The sequence below is a fragment of the Muscardinus avellanarius genome, assembly GCF_963383645.1.
Source record: "Muscardinus avellanarius genome assembly, chromosome: 11".
In the NCBI taxonomy this organism is placed as follows: domain Eukaryota; kingdom Metazoa; phylum Chordata; class Mammalia; order Rodentia; family Gliridae; genus Muscardinus; species Muscardinus avellanarius.
In genome coordinates, this window is record NC_137797.1 from 53,996,213 (window position 1) to 54,012,687 (window position 16,475).

The 16,475-nt window shown below is 35.5% G+C and overlaps 1 protein-coding gene across 1 annotated transcript in view; it reads right to left on the reverse strand.

The window, feature by feature from the left end:
• Nucleotides 1-239: 239 nt before the first annotated feature.
• The window catches only part of CAND1 (cullin associated and neddylation dissociated 1), a gene marked incomplete at both ends in the record, with an annotated part of 44,798 nt that continues 28,562 nt past the window's right edge, over nt 240-16,475 (reverse strand). Inside the window, 9 exons of the mRNA XM_080706365.1 lie at nt 240-464; nt 1,364-1,471; nt 3,258-3,422; nt 3,532-3,701; nt 7,097-7,192; nt 8,061-9,554; nt 9,885-10,026; nt 11,828-12,120; nt 16,003-16,148. Coding sequence (XP_080562491.1) covers nt 240-464; nt 1,364-1,471; nt 3,258-3,422; nt 3,532-3,701; nt 7,097-7,192; nt 8,061-9,554; nt 9,885-10,026; nt 11,828-12,120; nt 16,003-16,148 — 2,839 coding nt within the window. The remainder of the gene's footprint in view (nt 465-1,363; nt 1,472-3,257; nt 3,423-3,531; nt 3,702-7,096; nt 7,193-8,060; nt 9,555-9,884; nt 10,027-11,827; nt 12,121-16,002; nt 16,149-16,475) is intronic.

The window sequence follows — 16,475 nt, forward strand, 5'->3', positions numbered from 1 at the left end:
TGCCCTAACCACTGAAACATTAGCGGTTTTACAACCTTTGGGTTATGGAAATACATATTTCTGAAATAAATGCTACAAAAACAACAATGGAAGAAAGCTGAACAAACAGTCTCCATGAAGGAAAAAAAAGTGGAACATTTTGAAGCTTTTAGACATCTCTCTTTCCATGTCTTATGATTAACTTGTCAATTCAGTGCATTGTGTGGTCAAATATAATGGTCCCCAGATTGAACAAACATCTAACTAGTGTCCATTGATTCCAAATTAGTGGATGATGAATCTTTTTGGATACTTTCAAAGATGGCTGCCAGCTCAGGGTTAGAACTGATCTGTGACTGGAATTCACTCATTAGTGGACTCTTCTCCGCTTCTGGAATGGTTAGCAATGCTGCTACTGCTCTCATGGCAGATCGTTTTAATTCATCTTGCTTTTCAAATTCTTGCTTTACTGAGTTTGCCTTTACCTGGAACATAGAGTAAATTTATATTATATGCTATAAAAGACAGCTCATATGATCAAAACTTAAGCACACAGGAATTCCTAGTAAATAAGCAAGGCTACTCTCACAAGTCCAAAGTGTATAGTATATTTTATGCACAGTAGGTTTTTAAGCATCTTTTTAAAGCAATAACTAACCTCCTTTTCTTTGACAGGAATATTTTATAAAAGCCCTTTTACAACAAGAGAATATTCAAATCCACATGGTTGAAACAGAGTGAGACACGGAGTCTTACACATCAGGGTAAATCCTACGTGGTGCCCACTGAAGAACTACATCTCTACCTGCTCTTATTATTTACTATTCTTCAACACCACATAATATCTGCACGTCTTTATTCATGTAATTACTTGATAAAAGAAAGCCTTATTTTCCCCGTTTGGGCAAAAAGGCTTGGCTTTCCAAGGTTCATACCAAACGTTATCACCCTCATATAAAGAGTTCTATGCCTCACCTCTAACCAGAATTGAGCATTTCCATTCTTGTGACTCCAGTACCAAAGAATAAACAAACGTTTTGAAGAATTGCATTCAACAATGCTAAGTTTTATAAGACAATGAAGTACAATAAGTTAACTTTAAAAATCAACTGTTACAAATTGTGCTAGGATAATTAAATTTGGAAAGCTGGAGAATAAAATAAGCTAAGAATCTAGAATTCAAAAAAGTATACAAGGAAAAAAAGTAAATAAAACTTTTACCTTTAAATGCGAAAACATATAGAACAAAATATTTATGGTCATAAAATTTTGATGCTTTAACCTGAAAACATTACAAAGGTAAGCAGATACTAGACCCTATCTCTATATTCCACAAATCCTACACCAAGCAGTCTTGGTGTACTTAATGCCTATCAATGATTACCTTAGTTGTACACGTGGCACGTAATGGCTCAACGAGACGGTCCAATCTCTGTAGTACTGCACTTGGACAAAGTGTAGAAAGTCTCACCAACATTAAAAATGTTAGCATCTAATAGAAATAAATAGTAACAAGTTTTAGAGCTGGCATTCTCCGAAAGAAAAAAAAAAAACCCAAATTCCAACAAATCTCTTAAAAGGAAAATGACTAGCATGCAAAATAAAGCTTTATTTTAATGTAATCTGCCATTCAGCATCACAAAATATTTAGTTCAAACTTTATCAGGGATAAGTGCTATCAGCTATCATGTGGTCCTAAAATATAAAGCTAGAAAATATGTTTTCAATCTTACCTGCATACTGTAATCAACTGGGAAGGTTTTTGAAATATTCCTCAGTGGATTTTTTTGTTTGTTTGTTTTGGGTGCTAGGAATTGAACCCAGGGGCATTCTACCTCCGAGCTACACACTGTGCCAAATTTTTTATTCTTTATTTTGAAACAGGGTCTCACTAAGTTGCTGAGGTTAGCAGTGAACCTGCAATCCTCTAGTCTCAGGGCGTGCACCACCAATGCCTGGCTTGGGTTCATTAGTTTTAAAATAGCTCACATACAGAGAACTGAGATTTATTGAACTATAAAATTACTGAATTGAAAAAAGCTTTACAATAAGTTCTATTATCTAAGTAGATTTTCTTTGGGTTTAAGTGCAATAATGGTAAAATCCAACCATTATTCAGATCAATCTATACAAAACCTAAAAATCCATCTTTTTTCTCATACTATTAAGTTTATAGAATTAATCATGTCCTGTTGCTGGATGTGGGAGCTCTTGTCATTGGATTCTGGAGGATCAGGTCACTATTATATATAGAAACATCAAAGTTGGAGTTCAGGTAGAATGGCTCAATTACTGTTCAGCTACTATACTTGTTCTGCCTGCCAAGGCCCTACTGGGAAGAGCAGAGAAAAAAGACATAATAGATTTACTTTTTTATTTTTCAAAATCATTCTTTTTCTGCTCATATTTATAACAGAGGTAATCAAACAGGAAAATAAAGCTATAAGCAAAATTTATGCTCTAACACCAATAAGCAGTTTGATTCCTCTCTAAAGACTTTGTATAGCTGAAAAGTTTCTTTCATGTTATTCTCAAGTAAGATTTTTTTATTTTAAACACAGTATATAATATTGAAAAACAAAATCCTTCATTTGGGTAATTAACAATCGTTATTCAGACTGGCCCAAAAGACAGCTCAAGAAAATTAATCAAGACAATACAGGGAAACTAGGAAGCCCCTCCCCAAAGAGTAGCAATTACTGTCCAACATCAAGACAGGCCCAAAAGACCACAGATTTATAATATGAATCCTGTCTGGACTCTTTTAGAAAAAGTATCTAGGTAGAAACTATTTAAGCAAACTGAATAGAATTTCTTAAAATTTTTGTGTGTACTTTCATTTCCTTTTTTTTTTTTTTTTTTTTTTGGTGGGTCTTGGGATGGAACCCAGAAGCATTTGACCTCCGAGCCACAAACCCTGCCCTATTTTTATTCTTTATTTTGAAACAGGGTCTCACTATGTTGCGGAGGGCCTAAGTGGCTGAGGCTGTCCGCGAACCCCTCCGGTTTCAGCCTCCCGAATGCTGGGATTACAAGCATGCGCCACCACACCTGGCTCCATTTCCTTCTTTAATGAAAAAGGTTTTGAGTTTTTCTTATTTACCAACTGATGTTACACTACCTCACTACTATCTCTGCATATTATAGTTTATAAGATGCTTATTAAGATCTTGATAGACAATCCAGTTTTTCTCACTTAATGGCTTCAGTAAATTACAAAGGTACCAGTTGCTGTAGCAAAGTTATCTTCTAAAACATTCTACAGTCAAAAATCTTACCTTAATATCATAATGGTCCTTCAAACCATCTTCAACATGATTCAGAAATTCAAAGATATCTAGTCTATCAAGACAACTGTCCAGAAGTGTATACATACACTCAAAAGCTGCCTTTCTTATATCCAGACCATCATCAACTGTGTGTTTAAATGGACCCATTTCTACCTATTAAAACAAAACCATGTATATATTATCTGACACTTAGAAATAAAACACAAATAAAACACTTTAGGAATAAAACACAAGCTTAAACAATGTAATCTAAATAACTCACCTCTCTTATAAGCTCCTTTCTAACTTTTGTTTCATTGTAAAGATGTGGAAGAACAGTATCCAAAAGATCTCTTATTAAAGATGGCTTGTTATGTGCTGCTGAATTAAATGTGACCAAGGCTACTCTTCTTACATTCAAATCTGGGTCTTCCAAAGTTTTTAGGAAATCACCTGAAAAAATTATAAAAGTAACATACAGTTATGGCAAGCTTAAAGTAAGTATTTTTCTCTAAATTGAATTAATTTGTAACATTGGTGTCACATTTTTTTCAATGAAGGTCATGGCAAAAAATGATGGAAATACTAAATAAACCATAAAGTTCATTTCAGCAGCAGGGAAACTTTTTTTTTTTTTCCTTTTTTTGCAGTTCTGGGATGGAACCCAGGGGCATTCTACTTCTAAGCTACACCCTTAGCCCCTTAGCACTATTTTTTAGTCTTTTGAAATAAGGCCTCATTAACTAGCTGAGGCTCTCTGTGAACTGCTATCCTCTGGTCTCAGCCTCCTGAATGCTTGGATTACAAGTGTGCGCCACCACACCTGGTGAAAACAGTTATTTCTGAGGCCAAGCATATTTTCAAGTGGCAACTCACTCTCAATACGTATAGTGGTATAAATCCATCAAGTTCCCCAATTTCATCACTGTAGACTTTATAAAGAGGTGAGCTAAAGAGAAAAGTGATGGAGCCAGTAGCCTAGAAAACTAAGTAACAAGATTATTCTCATTGTTCATTCAATAAAAGCAACAACAAAAATATTATTTACCTAAGTTCAAAGATCAACAAGGGGAGGACTACTTAATAAAGGTCGATTAACAGGCATACAAGTCACCTAATGACAAACAGAAATGTGCCTTTAAAAGCTCAATTTTTAAAATTTTTACTGAGAAATATGTGAATTCATGAGAATAAAACTATAAAGAAATACTAAATACAGCAAAAAGGTACTTTAAAAATAGGTTTGCTTGTTTTTTCAAATGCGAGAAAAAATTATAATGTGAAAACCTTTGAAGTTACACAGCAGTGATTCAAATAACTCCAATAAAAGCCTCGAATTCCCAGTCAATAAAATGAGGACTATACTATTAAAGCTAACAATTAGAATAAATAGTATGTATACTATTGAACTGCTATACATAATAGGTACATATGCACAAGACTGTTACATACTAGGTGTATGTAGAGATAACAATTACTCATTATATGATCCCAACTTGTTATCAGCAATATTTTACAGGGAAATAAAGGAGATATGACAGAAAATATGTCAATTTGAAACATTAATTTGACAAAGAAATCTCAAGACACTGTACATTGGTCAACTTAATGCTGATACCCAGAAAAAATAAAAAGTTTAGGAGATAGCATGGCTTAAAAAAGAATTTAAATGGGCCAGGCGTGGTGGTGGATACTTGTAATCCCAGCCTCTTAGGAGGCTGAGATTAGAGGATTGCAGTTTGTGGACAGACTCGCTACTTAATGAGGACCTCCACAACTCAAGTGAGACCCTGTTTCAAAATAAAGAATAAAAAGTAGGTTTAGGGTCTATAGCTTGGAGGTAGAATGCCCCTGGGTTTCATCCCTAGTACTGCAAAAATAAATGAAGGAAGGAAGGAAGAAAGGAAGGAAGGAAGGAAGGAACGAACGAACGAACAAGCATGGTGGTGCATGCTTATAATGCCAGCATTTGGGAGGTTGAGACAGGAAGATCAGGGTTTGTAGCCAGCCCCAGCTACTTAGTGAGGCCCTTTGCAACTCAGTGAGACACTGTTTCAAAAAATAAAAAGGGCTTGAGGTCCAGCTTGGAGGTAGAATGCCCCTGGGTTCCATCCCCAGTACTGCCAAATAATAATAGTAGTTTAAATTTATTAGAAGACTAAATCTCTCCACCCCTTTATTTGTATAGCTACTAAACTGGTAGTAGAGTGATTAGAAGAGAGCATGCATTTGTTTTCAGTAAAGAATCTAATACATTGCTTATGATCATGGACGAAATGATGTTGCAGACTAGATCAGTGGTCTCCAATCCCTGCTCTAGAAATTTCAATTTTTTAAGTTTCCTAGGTGGTTCTGGTGTTCAAGTAAATACTGAGCTAGATTATAATTAAATTAGAATGGTAACCACATGATTAAAGAATCCTATCAACATGGCATGCTCACTGCTATCAACTCGGAATGACGTCCTAGGAATACGGCATAGGTTTCTTCCTTTGTCCTATCTGGCACTATACCAAAATATGAATAAAGAGTAAACAAAAAAAAAAAAATAGATGGTAAGCATCTTTTCATATAGGCTATATTATTTCTAGGTCCTAGCAATAGCACCCATTTGTACCTGTGTTTCTTTTATTCTCCACAAGCAATCCCTTTATACAAAATACAAGGTGTTTTTTCCTTTTCTGGTACAGTGAAGAATGGCATGAAGCTACAAAGCTTTTTTTGCCACATCCCTTTAGTCTCTCTGTGTATACTTCTATTCTCCTCTTCTTAGGAAAGTACCAAACTAAGTTATGAGGGGTTTTAGCTAGTACAACCCCTAGGAAAAGCACCATTGTTATAATATAGGAAAGTTACAAATTTATGAGTAATTCTGGAAGCCAATTCCTGTCTTTGCAGGAATTATTGTTATTGGATACTTCTTAGTTCTTCTCAGAAACAGCTCAGCTGGGTGTGGTGGCGCACGCTTGTAATCCCCACACTTGGGAGGCTGAGACAGGAGGATCGCACAGGTTCAAAGCCAGCCTCAGCTACTTAGTGAGGCTCTCAGCAACTTAGTGAGACCCTGTTTCTAAATAAAATATAAAATAGGTCTGGGAGGATAGCCCGGAGGTAGAAACCCTCTGGGTTCCACCTCCAGTACCACCACCAAAAGAAAAAAAAAAAGAAACTCCTCTATCCAATTTATCTTTTATTTATGTAACTAGAAGGTTATAAATAATAATTAAAATTTGGGGCCCTAGGGGCTGAAGTGAGGTTCATTTATATCCTAGAGGAAACTTTTGACTAGTTACATATGCCAGTATCTTTTTATTTATTAAAGTTATCTTAAATCATCCCAAAATGTTTATCTATGTAGCTGATTCTAAAGACATGATGGTGTATTCCCTATTATCAGTTATTTGCTAAAGCTAAAAAAAGCATACATCATCAATAATCTTTTTAATAAAAATCACCTTATGAGCATTTTAATTCTTCAGTAATAAAAAATTTCAGTAGTGTGTGTGTGTGTGTGTGTGTGTGTGTGTGTGTGTGTGTGTGTGTGTGTTAATGGGGATTGAACCTAGTGGCTGTGTTCTGTTTCTGAGCTATATACCTCAGCCTTGTTTTTTTTTTTTTTTTTTTTTTGGGAAACAGTGTCTTCCTAGGTTGTTAAGTCTCACTAAATTGCTGAGGCTTGTTTCAAACCTGTGATCCTCCTGTCTCATTCTCCCAAGTACTGGGATTAAATATGTGTAGCACCATGTCCAGCTCCTCAGTAATGCTTTCTGCTTTGAAATTAAGAGTTGCTTGACTTGCTGACTCTTTCTCCAAACAGTTAATTAATGTTTATCTTTGTTTCAACTTACCTATGCAGTTCTTTAATAGTGGATCAATAGGCTGAGGATGATCTGATATGGTAAACTTCACAGCTGTAACCACTGAACTTCGGGCATATGATGAACCTAATTAAAAAAAAAATTGCAAGTCTATAAGTATGTAGTCTACTGAAGTCCAAGTACTTTACAACAATGCTGATTGTTTCATCCTTTAAAATTCTTTAGACTGAAAAGGATATTCTTATTGCTCTTATGCTACTAAAGGAGCAAAGCTTGCTCACCCTATAAAATATAATCCCATTAAACTTTCAAAGAAACAGCTGGGTGTGGTGGCACAGGTTTGTAATCCCTGTGCTTGGGAGGCGGAAACAGGAGGATTGCGCTGGTTCGAGGCCAGCCTTGCTGGCTTAAAGACCCTGTTTCCAAATTTAGAAAATATATAAAATAGATCTGGGAATGTAGCCCAGAGGTAGAGGGGTTTCCAGGAATCCCAGTACCACCAAAATAAATTTAATTTTTAAAAATTAAAAAAATTTTTCAAAGAAACAATTTCTTCTTTGAAGAAAGGGGAAAAAGCAATGATAGTCTAGCCCTCACAAAAGGGAATTGGTTAAATCCAAAAAGTATATAAATTTTTCATTAAAAAAGAAAACTATTTTAACATAACCACTTCTATCTTCTACTTATTCTACTGGAGATGACACAGGTAAGTCTTGAAATCTCTTATAAGATCTTTCATTTGAATGAAATACTTTCATCAACTTTTAATATCAAGCTCCTTAGGTTATTATTAATTTTAACAACAGAACCTCCCACATTTTAAGATAAGACAGTAACATTAAAATATAGTCAGGACAAGGAACTAAATCAGATTTACCATTTGTGCAACTTTTATATATAAGAAAATATAAGTAAGGTTCAAATTCCTCATTAGGCACCTTTCAAAGAAACCAAATGTCAATTTTTTTTTAGATAAGGAAATCTAAACACTCACCTGATATCAAATACCCCTTGAGCCGTGGAAGGAGAGTTTCTGGATCAATCAGAGTGAGTTTTCCTAGACATTCAGCAACAACATTTCTGGTACCTTCCTCTGCACACTCACAGTGCTTTAGTAATAAGGCCCAGATGTTTTCAACATATGGTTTAAGGCCCACCACTGATGCAGAGCTAATAATTTCCTTCAAGGAATGAAGCAGAAGATACTGCCTTTTGGGTTGACTGGTTATTTCTTGCAAGACAAATGGCAGATATTCAGGAAGGTTGCCCACACTAATGCTGCCTAATGCATATGATGCAGCCGATTTCACTTCTTCACTAGGAGATGAGAAAGCTTCTAATATTACAGATTTTAGTTCCAACTGCCCACTTAAGTCAATATGATGCCCAACTTCTCCAAGAGAAAGGAGAGCTAAGAGACGAATGGAATCTGTTGATCTTGAGTTCTTGACATCTTGAATAAACTGACCTACTACAGCTGGTCCCTCTTTAGGGCATGCTCGAGTAAGGGCAGCTACACATTTGGCAATGGAATAGTAAGACTGCTTATGAGTAAGAGCCGTGCTCTGAGAGTAAACTGGACCAGTCAGCATGCGCAACAAATCCATGTATCCTAAATTATTTGTTCCAGTCACAACTAGAGCTTGGAAAAAGTCTAGCATGGCACTAAGAGCTCCCCCTTGCAATAAGGGTGATCTGACAAGTCCAATAAGTTCATTGAGAATGGATCCGCTTATCTTTGAAAGGGAGGAAGGATACACTTTTGCCAGAGTAGTAAGAAAACTGATAGCCATCTGTGAAACATGCATATCACTTTCACTGATAAGAGGTGGGAGCTCATCTAGAACTGCATCAATCATGGCAGCTGTCAAGCTGTCACTATAGTTTTTAATTAGAATATCGAGGGCAGAAAGGGTACCAAGTTTCAAAGCTCTCTGGTTTTTTCTAAGAAATGAAGCAAGAATAGGAACCCCTTCTCCAAGGACAGGTCTCAAATCTATCTTCAAAGGTGACCCAGCAATCAGTGTCAATGCCTTCACTGTAGTTAACCGGGTAATTTCATTCTTTAGTCTCTCCAAGAAAATCTGAAGTGTATTAGGCAAATCAGAACCCAAATTGTCTCCAAGGTTGCAAATAATTTGTCCCATACAGGAAATAGCCCTTTCCTTGACTTCCTGGTCAATGTCAGCTGCTTTTAACCTCTTAATGGTACAGGTAAACAGATCTTTGATGTAAGGAGCTGCATCAAACGAGGAAGGCTGATCTAAAGGACGGATTACTTTAACAAGCTGTTGAGTAACAAGAAGTGCTTCGGATGTGATCTTGTAAAATGGGTCTCCAACACAAGCCACCACTGGAGGGACCAATGCCTGAACATGAGGATGGAAGACTTGAGGAGAGTGATTACAGAGGATTACATATAGGCATGACAGAGCATCAATCTTCAAATTTGATGAGCTTGATTTATCGTTCAGCGAGAAAATGATTCCTAAAAAGCCAACAAAAAACTCATCATTTCTGTGCAGTTTCAAGAAAATACTACATCAATCTGAAAAATTTGTTAAAGCTACCATCTTTATATTATTTCTAAAGTAGAAATTTCACAGGCTATAATAAAATTAAAGGTTTCAGAGTAAAAATTTAAACATTTTGTTTCCACATTTTAACTTCACATGTTCAAGATGGTTAGACGAAAAAGCTCTATGTGCAAATTAAATTGCCACAAATTTCCCTTTTAAGGGAAATAATTATTTAAAATTTATCTAAGTCTTAAAATAAAAAAGCCAATAAGTTCCAAAAGACACTATTTCTTTCATACCTGGTACAAGTACAGGGATGTGTTGTGTTAGGGCTCCAGGTAATACATTTACCAGTTCAGTTAACATGTTAAAACAACATTGTCGGGTCTTCACACTTTTTTCTTTCATCTGTTTGTGCAGAGCTTTAACAATGTTGGGAACCTGTAATTATCATATACTTATTAGCGATTCACCCAGTGGCATTTCCTAAGGACACTTAACTTGAATTGTGGGTAATGTGGAGAAAGGGGAAAATTTACCTTTTGGGGGTGGAGAGGAATCACATTCTTATTTTAGCTCTCTACTAATAATGCTAGCACAGAAACTCTAAGATACAGACCAAGCTTACTGCATGTATAACAGGTGTTGTCTTTTAATTCTGACACTAATAAGAAAATATTAAGAAAAAGCTATGATTTAGCATCCTAGAGAGCAACAACAGTCTTCCTTAATCTTTTTTTTTTTTTTTTTTTGGGGTGGTACTGGGGAATAAAACCCAGAAGCATTCTACAGCTAAGTTACCCCCACACACACACCGAAGACCTATTTTATTCTTTTATTTAGAAACAGGGTCTAACTTGCTGAGGCCATGAACCTGTGATCCTTCTGTGTCAGCCTCCTAAGTACTGGAATTATAAGCATGTGCCACCACATCGGGCTTCCCTGAATTTTTATTTATAAAACACAAATGACTAGTAAAAATTAACCAAACTAGAAAATAAATTTCAACCAAAATTGAAGAAATGCAATTTATAAATGGACTAGCAAATATGCATCAAAGGAAAGAAGACAAATTATGAAAAGGTGGCCCATCACTTTTTGGATTGGGTTTTTTTTTGGCTTTCAGTCTGCTGTTACCATGAAAGCAATTCTCGAAATTGGCTATGTGTAATAAGGGTACAATTTGGAGATATCTTACCTAAACTTTCTAGTTTTGTCAGTAAAACTTAAATGTGGTCTGTACCAAAAATTATTACAGATGCCAGGCTATATAGAGACAATTTCTAAAATCTCAATAAAAAAACAAGAAGAAATTAAAAACAAAAACAATTTTACTAATGAGACTACACAGACTCAAGTCCTAACAGAAATACAATCTGAGAACCAGGGACAAAAGAAATTACCTAATTCTGCATAGCATTACTAGAATTCCCCGTGACGGTACTAAACAATACCTGACTTCTATACTCTTGATGCTTATAGCTTCCATATATATACCCTATCCCAAACAATCTTTGATGTTGCCCTTTATGATTAAGTTCACAAATTTACTTGCACAACTTTAAAACAAAACAAGCACAGTATTTGTTATCTCCATCCTCAATATCTGGTTTAATTTCTTTCAACATCTATTTATAATCTAAAAAAATATACATAGTATTTACATACCCTACAAAGAGTTGCTATAGGGATTATATATAAGACAGAAAATTACCTGATATGCACTAAATATTAAATAAGGGAGAGCTACACATATCTAATGTTTAGAAAAAAATGACTGCAAGTGAAAATGTGTATGTTATTATACTAAAAACAGGTGCATGTCAAGTACTTAATATGTAGCATACACCACACTGAAACTTACATACATCATTTCAAATCATACTCTCCTAAGTGGATATTTCCGAGTACACCCTTATTAAAAATGAGAAGTTAGTAGGATGAATAACCAAGATCATGAAACTAAGCTAGAAGTGAAGTCGGCTATATCAACTGACAGCTCTAAGACCTGTCCATTATTATCGAAGATTACTTCACTCAATCTTAAAATTACTTTAATACTTCTTACCAGGTAAAGTCAAGAATACTTTAGAGTTTACAAGTAAATATGAACATGCATTAATGCTATACAAACACATCCTAAAACTTTCTCCTTTTCTAAAGATAAGTCTAGACTCACATTTTCACACACACAAAAACCATTTTACTATCATGAGTTTCTAAAACATACTTTTAAACCAACCTGACTCTGAAGCATTGTTAAAGGTGTTTCTCCCTGTTCCATTGCATCAGGGTCACACAGCCAACTTTGCACAGGACGAGTTTGCTTCAAAAGAGAAAGGTATGCATGAAAAACATCTGCCTTTACATTCTCTTCGCGCTCTTTAAATCTGGATATCAGGGCAGGAGAGACGGTCTTGTAGAATTCTGGAAGCATCTCATGCCTTGTGCTAACTACGGCATCCAGGCACTTAGCAGCTGCGCGCCTCACTTTCCAACTCATGTCATCATCATCACTGTATTCATCATCACTCCCTAAAGGGAAGTTTTAATGTGAACATGCTATTAATGATAAGAACAGCACATCAATGTATACAGAACGTGAACTGGTATTCTTAATCAAGACAGTTAATCTAACGTTTCATGAATATATACAGCAACAAGTAGGCTTAAACTACAACTTAAAAAAGATGCAAGACTGTTACTTACATAAATTTGGACATAAATTAACTTCTAAAGAAAAATGACTTTTTCATTTCCTAAACATTTTCTCATTTATTCCAGAACTGCTGTTTACCTATAATCCTTTAAAAGATAATTACCACATTAAACTTCTTTTGTTATTTCTTGTGGTATTGGGGGTTGAACCCAGGGGCATTTTACTTCCGAGCTATACCCTCAGCCCTATTTTTAATTCTTTATGTTGAAACAGGGTCTCACTAACTTGTGGAGGCCTCACTAAGTAGTTGAGGCTGGCCTCAAACCTGCGATCCTCCTGTCTTAGCCTCCCAAATGCTGGGATTACAAATGTGCATCACTATGCCCAGCTCTAAACTTCCTTAGACTATAAATAATTATAAAATCATAAACTTCTCAGCTTTTGAAACAAAATTCAAAGAGATCAACACTACAGGAAAATCAAACAATGGTAGAGTAGATAAGACAAATCACTAATCAGATGTGTGGCTATACATTACATGAATAAAAGGATGGTTACTAATTTTCTGAGGGTGGAAAAGAATCCTGACATCTTTGTAACAGGCTTTTTATTAAACTTGCTTATATGCTATTAGGACAAATATGCATATTCTCAACCTTTCACAATTTTGTCTAAGGAAAGTATACCTCCTCCTTCATTATAATAACAAAAGGCTGAAAAAAACCATTTCATAGGGCACAATCTTCTCCAAATTTCTAATGTTTAAGCCTTAAACATTCCAAGCATTATATTTTTACATGTGAACATATACCATCAAGCTAAGTACTCTTGGGAGGGAGGGGAATGGAGAGACATCAAGAGCATGTGCATGTATGTCACTGTTAACATGATTTACATTATGATGTGAGACTATAAGGCATCGATAAAAGCACACATAAAAAAAGAATTACATCTTACTTATGTATAGTTGACAGATGACTTTGTGTGAAAGATAGAAAAAAAAGATTGAAAAATTATTTCTAATGCTATCAGACTAAATCACTTGAGTAAGGAAGTCAGGAGGGCAGAAAAAACATCAGCAGTTCCAGGCTAGAATGTAGCTAAGTGGTAGAGTGATTGCCTAGTACTCACGAGCTCCTGGATTCTACAAAAAAAAAAAAAAAACAAACTAAAACTAGAAAGAAAGAAAAATTCAACTGATAAGGGCTAGAGGTGTAGATCCATGATAAAGCATTTGCCTAACATGTGTGAGACCCTGGTTTGAATTTTCATCACTATATATACACAAATATAGCAGTTCTCATGACAGTCTGAAATCATCTAACAATTGTTTTTTTTTATTGTTGTTTTTTTGTTTTGGTGGTACTGGGGTTCCTGAAAGCCCTTCTACCTCCGGGCTACACTCCCAGACCTATTTTTATTTTTTGGAAACAGGGTCTCTTAAGCCAGCGCGGCTGGCTTTGAACCTGCGCGATCCTCCTGTCTCCACCTCCCAAGCGCGGGGATTACAAGCATGTGCCACCACGCCCGGCTTTTTTGTTATTTTTAAATAAGACTATAGCCCTGAAATGATTCCTCAGTGTGTGGGGGTAGGTAGTAGTACCTCTCTACTATTATATATTTTCCAATTACCTTAGTGAGAGCCAGCTGTGGCCAGCCAGACCTTAGAACATTCTAGCATACATAATAGAATTTTCTAACCTCCAAATGGTTTACTTAATTTCATTTATCTTAATACATTTTAAGAAAATTCAACCAAATACTGCTAAACATATGGCATTTGATTCATTCACCAATACCTATCTAAATGAAAGTTAAAAGGCAGTGAAGGTACTGCTCAAATAGACCATTCACTTGAAATAAATGAAGTTTTTCCTGAGAATTGCCATCCCAGAAATTACAAGCTTTATTAAAAATAAGTTTATGAAAAATGAACAAATACCCTTATTAGTGAAACCATGTTTATTTTGTGATTCATAAAACCAACCACAATAGCAAGACGTTTATCATTTAAAATCCATGTAATTTATAAAGCAGCTAAAAGATGTGGTTTGTTATTTGGCATGCTGAACACTAACATTCAAAACCTGGAATGTACACTGCTACTGCTTCCTTCAAAGGATATTCATAGAAGCTAAGGTTTTCTTTCACTAATACATTATTTCAGTGCTCTGGACAATGCTTAACACTGCATTAAGCACTGTCCTGGACACTGAAATAACTCAGTCCCTCAAGAGACTACATTTTCCAGTATTCATGAATAATGTTCTAGAAAGTATAAGATAATCAAGGACATAGCCAGAAACTGATTAAATATGATAAAATAAGATAATGAAAAGGGAAAACAAGGATATGTGAAGTGAAGGGATAGGAAGGATTGAGAGAAAGATGTAACCTCAAGGGTTTTGGCCTGAAAAACTAAGAGAATAGAGATGTTAGTCTGAGATGGAAAAGACTAAAGAACGAACAAGTCTGGAGAGAGAAGAGGAAAGAGGAGAGAGAAGATATTTTAGATATTCAAACAGCAATATCTATTAGGCAGTCATATATGAAGCAGGATCCACAAGAAAGATCTGGAACAAAGAATAAGAACTGGGCTGCCAGCATACTGACATTAAGCCTAGGAGAATAGATAATGAGATCAATAAAAGTATTAATAATCTAACAGGTAACTACAAGGACTGAGCCCTCAGATACTCTAATGTTCAGACAGATGAAGAAGAAACAACATGGAAGACTGAAAAGAAATAATCACAACAACAGGACTAAAAGCAAGCAAACTTGGTATCTTGGAAGCTAAATAAATGTTCCTGAGACTAACAGGCAGAAGTGAACATTGGCAGGAATTTACAGTCTTGTCCATCCTGAATGACTGGGTTCTAGATGGGAGAGGAAGAAAGGAACAGCATTCATTTAAAAAATTCTACTGTACAGGAGAGAAAATGAGAAGTTCCTGTGAGAGGAGTATATGAACTTCAGAAGGAGTTTTATAGTTGATTTTTTTGGAGGGTGGTGGGGGGATTGAACCAAGAGGCATTATTCCTCTATGCTATACTCCCAGGCCTATTTCTTTTTTCTTTTTTTTTTTTTTAAACATCCTACTAAGCTGAGAATCTCACCAACTTACTGAGGTTGGCCTCAACCCTAGATTCTTCTGTCTCAGCCTACCAAATACTAGGATTACAGGTGTGCACTACCACACCCGGGGATATAATATGGGAGATAAAAACACTCCTGGGTTCAATTCTCAATGTCAAAGTTAACAACTACAACTAAAAAAACAGGAAATCTATCAACCCATATACGTGACTATTTACCAATATCATAATTGGAAGAAAAACATGAGCAATCCCTGTCCTTCAAGTGCTGCTCCTTTCCAAAGTAAATAACATACATCATAATGTAGCACCAATCTTAGGAATCTCAAATATGTTTAGGTTATTTATGAAAGTACATAAGTCTAAAACATTCAGATATTTTTCATGTATGCAACTATGGATAAGCAAAAAAAAAAATCAACATTAAATGCTAAATATGTATTCTCAGACTGAAATTTTTTGCAGAACTAGGTACTGATCTAGGGTCTTACCAATTATTAGCAAGCACTCTGCCACTAAGCTACTTCCCTAGCTCTTACACTTTATAGAAAATCTGAATACTAAAGAACAAAATGGTGTTATATTTTTGTAGTAATCATTTCATCTATTACACTGGGTCTTTCAAGAAACTTAAGATTCCCTCTACTCAATTTGAAGTACCTTGATCATCATCATCACCACCATCAGCATCCATGGCATTTTCATCTTCATCTTCATCATCATAATTGTAATTTGGATCATAGGTAAGATATTTAAGACAGATGTTTATAATAGTAGAAACATGAGGATATACTTCCTTAGGACATCTGAAGACAAAAAGTAAACGCTGCTTTAAATAGCTGTACTTTTCTCCATGACTCTACACTTTTTTTTTTTTTTTTTTTTTTTGCGGTACTGAGGCATTTTACCTCCAAACTACACCCCCAGCCCTATTTTTTATTCTTCATTTTGAAACTGAGTTGCAAAGTGCCTAAGTAGCTGAGGCTGGCCACAAACCATGTCCTCCTGTCTCAGCTCCCAAATGCTGGGATTGCAAGCATGCACCACCAAGCCTGGCTCTACCACATCTTGTTTTATTACCAGCAATAACAGAATAAAATAGTCACTATTAACAGCAATGACTCGATCTTTTC